The following is an 11396-nucleotide window of genomic DNA, read 5'->3' as shown; positions in this document are numbered from 1 at the left end:
CTAATAAACATGGGGGGTGGCCAGGGGAAGAAGCGCCCCCCCAACTTCCCCCGCCCCCCCCCCCCCCCGGTGACTTTGTAAACGGCCACCAGATCCCCTTTCGGCCTTCTCTTGTGGAGGCTGAATAGGTTCAGGCCCTTTAGCCTGTCTTCACAGGGCCTGCCTTGTTGCCTCTTGACCATGCTAGTGGCCCTTCTCTGAACCCTCTCAGTGCTAGCCACATCACTCTTAAAGTGCAGAACTGGACGCAGTACTCCAACTGTGTCCTGACCAATGCCACATAGAGGGGAAGAATCACCTCCCTGGACCTGCTTGTGATGCATCTGTAGATGCACGACAAGGTGCAGTTAGTCTTACTGACTGCTTCCTCCAAGGGACCACAGCTGGGGTCTGCCAGCCTCAGCCACCATCTCTGATGCTTGCCCGGGCACAGGCTGAGCACCCCCTGACAGGGACTGCTGTGCCTCAGCTAGGTAGACCTTGACTGGGGTCCCCTGCTGGGACAGGGGAGGGAGGAGGGAATAAACCCCCTCCTGCCCCCTTTGCCTTATGGGGCCATGCCAGCTGGCATCTGGCCAGGGAGTGCAAGCCATTTCTTGGGGGGGGGGTGCTGAAAGGGGGCTGCTGCACTGTGGGCAGAAGTAGGGCAGGCAGAACTGATGCAACCTGTGTGGAGCAGGTGGAGGCAGGGCTGGGAGGGGTGGCTACAGGGACTAAGGTGAATTTTGAGGTAGCCATAGCCCCACAGTTCCCCCAAACACCACTGCTGCTTAGCCCTCATAGCCTCTCCTCCCAGCCCCGCTACTGCCGCTGCTTACCTTGGCTCAGCCCTCCAGCCCGAACCCCAGCCCTAGCCGAGGGGGGCAGATGACAGGGCTGGGTCTTAGGGGCAGGGCCCTTCCCAGTCAGCTGCAGCTTGGGCTGGGGCCATGGGAGCTGTGTGCCCAGTTTGCTCCTGGCACCCAGCTCCTGGCATGTGGCTGCATTTCTAGAATCAAAAGTAAATGTCTATTCACTTGCAAATTGGTTCAATCTACACAGGTTCGATTTTAACCTGCAAAGATTGAATCAATTTAGACTCGGGCTTTTTGAATGTCTGTACTTAGCCAAGAAACATTGTTTAGAGTGGAGTTCACTGTAAAATCAGAGATTTGAATTTTTATCAAGAGATGATGGTGTGTTATGTGTCAACAGCTTTTAAAAGCCAAGTTGTTTCTCTGAACAGTAACAGAGTTGTACAACATACGACAATGAAAGGGAGGATTTAAAAAAACCTAGGGCCTCCATATTCCTTAGTCTAATTTCTTCCTTTAGTGCAGGGGCAGGCAATTATTTTGGGTGCAGGCCTGCTTACTGAGTTTCAGCAAGCCATCAAGGGCCACATGACAGGCAGCCGGGGCAGATAAATATTAATTTTTTAGGGGCCCTGCAGACCAGATCAAATTGCCTGGTGGGCTACATCTGGCCCACAGGCTGCATTTTGCCTACCCCTGCTTTAGTGTTTATATCATATATAAGAACTAAAGCAAGGAACCCAAATTTTAAAACTCTCCATTTTCAGCTGTTCTTATTAGTTATCATTTGAATCTGGATAAAAATGTGTTCTATGAAAAATGTGATCTATGATTCATTTGTAAAGTAAACCCAGGGACATGGAAAATGTCTTTTAGTTTCTTCTTCCTTTTTCCTATTTCAAGATACAAAAAAGGTAGCCTGCATGGGTGTGTGTTTGCTTCAAGTGAGGGGAATAGATAGAGGTGGAAGGAATTATTACTTTGATTTTATAAAAAGACAAGAAAAAAACTATTTGAGAGAGACAAGGCCTCGATTTCTATTTTGTCTGGTCCAGAATACTGTATGCCACTAAAAAACTGGTAGGTTTATGATATAAGTACCAAGAGAGCAAAACCTTATCAATTATGAACCGATTTCAGTCAGACTTTTAAAATCAAATGTGTTTTTGTTAATATCTTACTATTAACTTACAGCAGAAGGCTGTAAGTTTAAAAAAAACAAAAAAACATACATCTTTGAACCAGTTAGCATGAGGTCAGGCAGAAGGTAGAGTAGGCACTCATTAGTGGAGAGTGATGCATTAACCACCTGTGTAGTTCTAACTTAACTGTCGAGTAAGAAGTTGGAAGGTAAGGGCTTTGCCTATATCATAATACTACTGCTTTGACAGAAAACTGACTGAAATACTTCTCTAGTTTTTGGTCCTCTGGGGTGTTTTCCAGCAAAGTGGCATATCAAGGTTTAATATTAATATTTAATATTACTAAAATTAACAGATGGGGAGCATTTTTAATTTGTTTCTTTAATTTCCTGCCCTCTGTTACACCATAAAAGTAAAAAAAAATCACAAATGTTTAAGTTTTACTCCTTAGGAGTTTAAATTTTAATATGCATGGCATTAATAATTTGTATACATTAAAACATGTTGTACTGGGTGCACAGAGATGTCAGAACTAGACAAAACCAAGGATTTTGCCAAAGGACAAAATTGTGGAATACACTTATTCTGTTCCTTTTTCTGTTTTGAATCTTATTTAGCTTCTTTTAGTACACTAATTATGAAACTGTTTACATCACAAGAAGGTACACTTATAATTACAATACAAAAGGCTGAAGAAGTTACAAGTTTCTGTTTTTGGTACAGTTTTCTCTTTGTTTCAGTTATCAAGCCATGTACAACTGATAGAAAAGCAAGTTGACTCTGTAACATTAGGATGCGTAAACAGGTTTCCATAATTAAAAGTATACATATATTGTTTGGTACTGTACATCTGGTGTTTTGACTCTGTCATTATTTATAATGTTTTATCTATTAATAAAAGTACAAACATGCTTGTACTGTGAAAAAAGGAAATTGCACAATATTTCCCTTGTGCTGAAAACTGTTTGCCAAGCAGTTATGATTAATATTCAGATATTAGGAATTGCAGATGTTTTTATGAATCTTAGCATAATATTTTGATTAACGTCTAAGTTAAAGATCATAGTTATTGTTGGACTATTTTAACATGGAAAAGTGGTTCTTTAAATTGTACCAGCAGTCTAGAAAGCATATTATACAATTACTGCTTCACCCAGCTATTTCTTTAACCTTTGTTTTTTTCAAATTGTCCTATAAACAGAGATCCTGGTTTTCTCTGATGGAAAAAAAACCAAAACAATTTACAGATATAAAAAAGTAACCAAAAATATCCACATTTTCCTGTGATTAAAATGAAACACCACTAATATATATTCCACTTATCCCGCCTTGAGCCTCTCTATACCTTCTGAGCACTGAGAAAAATCCAAGAGCAAGCACAAACTATCCCCCTTTCAGTGCACTATTGCAAAAGAGACAAGTGGCACTTCTGGCTGTGTGTCTATCTGTCCATAGTGCTCCAGGCCAACTGTGCATGTGCCACCCAGAGCCTACGGACAGACAGACATACAGGCAGAGGTGGTCGGGGCCAGGCTGTGCTCCACTCTATAGGAAGTGGTGCAGGGAGACACCCGGGGCGTGGGGAGGGCCATGTCGCTATGCGGGGTGGGGGCATGGCTTGCAGCCATGAGGATAAGCATGGCATGTGGCACGCAGGGGAGGCATGGCACGTGGCCGCAGGGAGCCACATGGGGAGTGGGTACAGGGAGCACAGGCAGTGCCCGCCACTGCAGCACAGGGCCGCAGGGTGGAGCGAGCCTGTGGCACCCTGTGGCAGCACTGCACAGGAGTGCCCACCAACTGCGGCCATGGGGCATAACAAGGCAGCCATAGGGTGTCATGTGGGGAGCAGGCACAGGTAGCACCTGCCAGCTGCAGCACATGACCACAGAGTGGGCTGCACCCCCTGCACGGCCTGCCACCCTTTCATGGCCAGAAGCCACACCCTCCTCCACAGGGAGTGCCTGCCAGCTGTGGCCACACAGGGCACGCAGGGGAGGGGGGCATGGTACATGACCGCATGGGTAGCGCCTACCGGCTGCAACACACAGTGGCTGCGCTCCCCACACACACTCCCCCCTCCCACAGTCCACACCCTCCTGTGCGGGAAGTATTGGGCAGCTGCAGCCGTGAGGTGTGGGGACGTGGCACGTGACAGTAGGGTGCCGCACAGGATGTGGGGGGGCATGGGTAGGCAGCCACTGCAGTATGCGGCTGTGGAGCAGGATGTGGCCACAGGGCAGGGCACGCCACCCTGCCCACTCCCCTTCACGCGCCACAACCCTGCACGCCATGCACCACACTGCGGGGTCATGCCCCACCCTATGCGGCCGCAGCTAGCATGTGCTGTCCCTGCCCTGACAACTCCTCGCACTGCATCTATGCATCACGCCATCCATGCAGCCAGGGCCCGCTGCACACCCCACACCCTGTGGCCGAGCACCACCCCATGCAGCTGTGCACCACTCCTCCCTGCACGCTCTGCATCACATGCTGGGGCCACTCCCCACACCATGTATGCAGAGCCAGTGCATTCCCCACAGCATCCCCCACACTCTGCCCCATAGACCCCAAGCCAGACGCCTGGGGGGCCACTGCCTGTGCTACATGGCCGGCAGGCATTCCCTGCGCCCCTATACCATGGCTGTTCCCCATGCCACTTGCCATGTCCCCATGTGCCCTGCATCATACCCTGGGGCTGCTCCCCATGCCACGCGGGTGCAGCCATCAGGCCTTCCCCTCACTATGCCCCATACCACGTTTCCCCGCACGCCCCATGCCACACACCAGGGCCACTGCCTGCGCCACATGGGGGCAGCTGGTGGGCATTCCCTGCACTATGACTGCTCCTTGCACCACTCACCACAGTTGCACACCACCCCACCCCACACACCCTGTACAACACTCCAGGGCTGTGCCCCATGCCAGGCAGCCAACAAGTTCTCACTGCACCACGCCCGGTGGACACACGGCACCGCCTCACACAGCTGTGCTCCTTGCCCCCCACTCTGCCACACACCAGAGCTGCTCCCCACACCATGCAGGCACAGCCAGTGGGTGCTCCCTGTGCCACACCCCTCTGCAAGCCCTGCACCACACCAGGTGGCCGCAGCCAGCAGGCATTCCCCGCGCCATGGCCACTCCCCACACCACTCCCTGTGGTTATGCACCATACCACCCTGGGCCACTCCCCACACCATGCAGCTAGCGAGCACTCCCCACAACATGCCCTCTGGCCACGCGCCACCCCCTCCACGCACCCTGCGCCACACCCTGGGGCCACTGCCCTTGCCACACAGCTGCAGCCGGCAGTTGCTTCCCCCACTGTGGCCATTCCCCGCACCATGCCCCGAGGCTCTGCGCCACACCCCCCCATATACTCTGACATGCAGCTGGCGAGCGCTCCCTGCACCATGGCCGCTCCCCAGGCTGCAGCCAAGCACTACCCCCTGCACTGCCATCACACACACCCCCGTGCACGGAGTGGCAGTAATGGGGGATGGAGCAGGGCATGACCCAGAGCAGAAGTAGGACCGGGGCATGACCCGGAGAGGCAGTGGGAGGAGGGGGGTGCAGGGCAGTACCTGTAATGGCAGCAGGGGAGCAGGAAGTGGGGCAGGAACCAAAGTGGCAGAGGGGGAGAGAGCAGGGCAGGACCCAAAGCGATGACAGGACGGGGGAAAGCAGGGCTGGACCCAGAGTAGCAGGCGGAGGTCATGGGGCTGGACATGCGTTTCTATCCCCAGCTCTCCCCCACCCTTCATTCATGATGGGCATTTTTCTAGTATATATATAAAAACAAAACACCACATGTGTGTGTTTGTGTGTGTGTCTGTACATGTTTTGGGTTACTTTTTTATATCCAAAAATTGGGGATTTTTCTTTATCAGAGAAAACTAGGATCCCTGCTTGCAGGAAGCATCTATAATTAAGTCACATGTGTACATATATGTTAACTTTAGCTCCTTTCTGTCTGGGAAGAAGACAGCAAGCAGTAAGAAGTGGAAAAGAATCTATGCATTAAGAAGGAAGCTGGCCTGTCAGGTGCACTAGGTTATGCAACATATTCCACTATAACCATTTGAACAACTTTTTATTTTCAAGGTTATTCTGGTGCAAGTTAATCCAGGGGAAGCATTTACAATAAGAAGAGAAGATGGACAGTTTCAGTGCATTACAGGTAAAGCAAGTCATATTTTATCTTGCTATTTTCTGATTTAATTTCTGAATAAACAAAAGGCAAGTTGTTGTTTCAGGGTGTAACTTTCTGATGGTAGAAAATGGAGAAAGAATTGTAGAAAGGAAATGGCTTATGAGCAGAAGATTGCTCTTGATATTCGCATATGGCTCTTTTTAAATTTCACTATCATAACGAGTCTGATTTTTTTTCCTCTTTTGTGAAACTATTCTGCAGAAAAAATTGTTAAAGTCCACAGTACAAATGAGAAAATGCCATAGCAACAATTTTGGTTTTCCTTATTACATGCAAAACTAACATTAGAAATTAAAGATATAAATCAGCTTTAAGTTATTTACTATCTAGAAACCAGTCTGATCATTATTTGCAGGTAAAATATTAATCTTAAGGATTTTTAATGATGAAGAAAATGATCTTTGAATTCTAATATGATAAAAGCCTTTGTCTGTCTGTCTGTCTGTCTGTAATGCTTTATTTGCACTCTGATCAGGTGTCTTGCAGCCAATCACAATGCTGACTGAAACAACCAGCCAGAGTGCTCCAAGAGCGTTCCAGACAGGCGCAGTGGAGCCGCCACCATGATGGTGGGGACAGAGCGGGGGGCACCCCCTGTCCGGGTCCTGCTTCCTGGAGGCGGCGGCAGCACAGTGTGCTGGCTGAGGGGGATGGAGGAAATAGTGGGGCAAGCTTCCCCCCCCCTCTGCTCCTAGGAGGCGATGGCATGGGGTTGTGGGTAGCGGTGCTCCGTCCTCGCCTGACCCCCTGTCATTCCTGACAGGCAATTTGTTAGTAAATAAATAAGAACTGTCCATTCCATTTGGAGAGACTACAAAAAGTTAAAAGTTTCCCATTCCCAGCAGAACCACGGGTCACAATAGGCTATGACTGTATAGGCATACATTTCTTAAAGTATCTGCATTTCTGGTATTAAAATGGCACCTGTCATCCTGATCTCTCTGTATTTTTCAATGCAAGTATAGTATTGTACTGCTATAAAAGTTGGTACCAAAGAGATATTAGTCTACAATTTGTATATGTTCTTAGTATTTTCTCTTTACCATTCAAGCACAACTATTATCATATAAGGAACATTGTCTTTACAAATGACCTAGTCTCAAGCTTTCATAGTAGTGTGTTCAAGTTTGGGAAACAGTAAATTAGAGAAACAAAATCTGATTCTCAGTAGTTTAAGTATCTGTCAGATTCTGACTTCCTATACCAAGCATTGTGATGTCCACGCCATATTCCTTAGTTTAAGTTCTTCCTCAAGCATAACATTGATCATATACGGTACGCTGCAATGTAGACAAATATTTGATTTTGTTTGCCACAATTTTTTTAAATTCACATTAATACTTTTGAATTATGTTTGCATAAATTTATAAAATCTACAGATACTTGAATTATGTATAGATGAAGGTGGGGGAAAGTGTTTTCCATAGTTAAGGGGATTAGAACAGGCCCAACAGTAAGAATAATAAGATAATTACAGCAGAAGTCATGGAATGAAATTTAGGGGAGGAAAAATTAGGCTGGGTGGCAGGGGAAAACTTGCCACAGGGTCTGCAACTGTAGGGCAGTCTCATTTATATTTCCTCTGGCCCAGGCCCATGATGTTCAGACAGCAGCATCAAGAAACTTACTGGTACTCTCTACCTTTAGTCTTTTATCTTCAGTTAAGTGCCACATGGGAGCCTACAATACAGTGTGATTATCAGCAGCATGCACAGTCTTTAACAAAAAATTGATAAACAGTTTTGGGGCCAGAACCCAAGGCTCCTGTCACATCTGAGGTGAGCACCTCTTACCACAGGATTATAGTCATGCTCCCTCTTGCTTGCTGTCCTGGTCCCATGATTTTTGCACTTTTGTTTGCCCAATGGGCCAACTTCAACAGGCAGGGTGGGGGGCCTCCATCCTAATTTTACCTGTAGCCTCATGGTTAGAGCAGTCTCCTGAGATGTGGAAGGTATAGGCTTAAGTCCTTCGGGCTGAAGTCCTACAACTGTACTTCCTGGATCAGCAGTTGAAAAACTGTGGTCCTCAAGGCCATGTTAAATGTTAAAGAGACAGAACTGAGAGATAGTACAAGGAAGCAGGACTAGGGACAGAGGAGAAAAGTTCAAAAAAACAATCTGGTGGAAAAAGTAAAAGAGGTGATTGGCCACAGGAGATGAGAAAAGGGACAGCTAACCATAGAAGAGCTTAACCATAGGACAGCTATTGCCGAGGAGTGTCAGCTCCAACAGAAACATTTCAGGCTTTTCAGTCTAGTACGGAATTAGTAAACTAAAGGAATTTAAGAGGAGTTGTTACGTGCCCTTGTGAAGAAGTCTAACAGCATACTGGGTTGCATTAGTAGGAGCACTGTTAGCAGATTGAGGGAAGATGATTATTCAGCACTGAGAACACATCTGGAGTATTTTGTCCTGTTTTGCACCCCACACTTCAGAACAGATGTAGACAAATTGGAGAGAGTCTACTGGAGGGCAGCAAAAATGGTTAGGGGGCTGAGGCACATGGCTTAAGGAGGAGAGACTGAGGGAACTAGGCTTATTTAGTCTGGAGAAAAGAAGACGGAGGGGGGATTTAATAACTGCCTTCAACTACCTGAAGGTGGCTACAAAGGGAATGAAGCTAGATGGTTCTCAGTGATGGCAAATAACAGAACAAGGAGAAATAGTCACAGGTTGCACCAAGGGAAGTTTAGGTTAGATATTAGGAAAAACTTTCTCACTAGGAGGGGAGTAAAGCACTAGAATAAGCTACCCTGTGAGGTTGCGGAATCTCCATCACAGGAGATTTTTAAGACCTGGCTCAGTAAAGCCTCGGCTGGGATGATCCTGCTTTGAGCTGGGGGGTTGGGCTAGATGACCTCCCAAGGTCCCTTTCAACCCTAATTTATTATGATTCTGTGATTCTATAAGTACCTTATAGAAATGGGCCAAGGACCATCATAAAACCATAATGGCCTGATATTTCAAACCTGCTGGGCATTTGACTGAGAATAAAATTTAGCCCTGTGCAGAAGGCCAAAACAGGGCTTGTGAGCACTTAGACCCTACTCTGAGGGTGTGAATAACACACAACTCTTTTGCTGGACTCAGCCTAGGGCTAAATTTCTCCTTTTCCCTGAAGAAACTTTTTCACAATGTTTTCAGTTAAAAGTTTGATCACGGTACATGGGGGTCCATAAGAAATTTTGAAAATTGACAGTAGCCTGTTGGTCCAAAGTATCTGGGAACAACTGCACAATGTTATACCAGTAGCAAAGTGAACCAGTCATATACAAAGTGATGATTTAGGTGCCTAGGTTTAGGTAAGAATTTCAGTCTGTGAAATGGAGGAGTGGCTTTTTGGATAGTTCCCTGTCTTCAGTATTCTTAGTGGTGATTAACTCAATCCAAAGTATTTATTTCTCACTTATAAAATACAAGGAATTTAGGCTCCCAACTTGGGCTTGTGAATCCCACTTCTAGAGCCAGCACCTTTTAATTTTTAATTGCTGTCATACTCAGTACCGTCAGGCCCAACTCCCTTTTTTGGACCCGGGCCTTAGATACTGTTGTTCATCACTAAATATTCTTGAATAATGAAAAAGTTCTTTGAGATTGAATCAGTGGACCAAGGGAAACTGCTTCAAAATCACTCTTCAGTTCTCTACAAAGAATATTGTTGTCTTGGAGAAATGGTAACTGTTTCAGCAGTCACTGATGATTAAGATGACCTGTTTCCCATGAACAGCCTGAAATACCCAGCCTGGAAATTACTAGGTAAGGGACTACACACATCTTCACCAAGAACTTGGTTTGCCTATTGCATGTTATATATATGTAATTGGATACAGGTTTTGCAGGTCAACTGTACAGTACTAACCCAGTCCTAAAAGTTAGATTCTTTATACCACTCTGAGACATCACAAGTACATGGACTCTTACATATGGAGGAGAGAAGGAGAGACTGCACTTAGCTGTTAATTTCTCTGCTTTAAGATCTTTTATGCAAATCCAGACCACCCCTTCCATGGAATAATTTGCAAAATACCTTTGTTAAGACTAACTTTAGTTTTGTAATTATAGCTAAACTTCTATTTTGTTAGTAATGCTTTTAAAACTACAGTTGAATTCTGGGGGTTAACAAAGCTTTTATGTGCTATTAAAAATCTTAGCTATTCTGGCTTCATCTGCTGGCTGGGGTGAAATTATATCCTAACTGAAACTCTCTGGATTACTAAAGAAGATTTTAACTAATGTAAATTAATCATTTTTCCCCATCTACTAAAAAAGCCTGTGGTTCTGTTGAATGTTTTGAAATTGTAGTACAGTGTGCCAGAATAGTTGTATAATCAGAAGTATATTGAGGATTCTTAGAAGACCTTAAGGAAAATGTGAACCTCTTCAGAAATCCATGTTTGTTGCACTGTATTTTTTGCTTCCCTTTTGAGCCACAAATCAGTCAACCTTGAAACTGACAGTTTTGTGGAGTTTATTTGAAACATACCAGGGTAGAAATTATTTCACAGTACTTGAGGGAAAGATAGAATATCCTGTTATTGAGGTAAAAGTGAATAAAGCATAATGAACATAAGAATAAGTTTTTATTCTTTCAGTACAAGGTACTAAGCAAATCATTGTAACAACTCACATTTTTGTATTGTAACTTTAAATTATTTGTTGACTTGGTCAAAAAATGAACAAATACTTTTTATACAAGGTGTAACTTTAAAATAGAGATAATATTTTTTCAGGTGGATGACAATTTAACACCTTACTTGTATAAATATGTCTACAACATGTCACAACCGTAACAGTGATTATCATCCTTGTCAGCTCTCACAGTTTGGCCTCTCCTGCTTTCTGGATAGACTCTTCTCTGTTGTGCTTAGATACAGCTGCTAAATCCTCTACATCACTTTAGGCTCTGAGTTCAGGTAGCAAATGGTCACTGTTACTAGCTCTCAAGCAGACCCCCCAATACAGTCTCTGTGTCAGATATCCTCCTTGGGCAGTCTAGCTGCCTAGCCCCCCGAACCAGTGTCATAATCTCCCCTAGCCTACCTGCAGGTGCTTTCCCCTAAACCAGGGCTGTCCAACGGGTGGCCCACAGGCCACATGAATATGCAGCGCCCCCCCATCACCCACCACTCTTACCACTCCTAGCCCCCCCTCTCCTTCAACTGCTGCTTCCTGCCTTTGCCCAGGGGGAGGGCAGTGCAGCAATGCAGGGAGCAGCCCTGAATGTATCGGGGCGGTGTGGGCGGAT

The 11396-nt window shown here is 45.8% G+C and overlaps 1 protein-coding gene across 4 annotated transcripts in view; it reads left to right on the top strand.

The window, feature by feature from the left end:
* Positions 1–11396, top strand: part of FNDC3A (fibronectin type III domain containing 3A) — a 300433-nt gene that overhangs the window by 119193 nt on the left and 169844 nt on the right. For all 4 annotated transcript variants that reach the window (XM_019524325.1, XM_019524327.1, XM_019524326.1 and 1 more), the window contains one exon: positions 6041–6116. In XM_019524325.1, the coding sequence (XP_019379870.1) occupies positions 6041–6116 (76 nt within the window). The remainder of the gene's footprint in view (positions 1–6040; positions 6117–11396) is intronic.

Source organism: Gavialis gangeticus, unplaced genomic scaffold (genome assembly GCF_001723915.1).
Source record: "Gavialis gangeticus isolate Ggan-Ray unplaced genomic scaffold, GavGan_comp1, whole genome shotgun sequence".
Classification (NCBI taxonomy): domain Eukaryota; kingdom Metazoa; phylum Chordata; order Crocodylia; family Gavialidae; genus Gavialis; species Gavialis gangeticus.
Note: the sequence above shows the minus strand (reverse complement) of the source record. Positions and strands in the feature narration are given on the sequence as shown.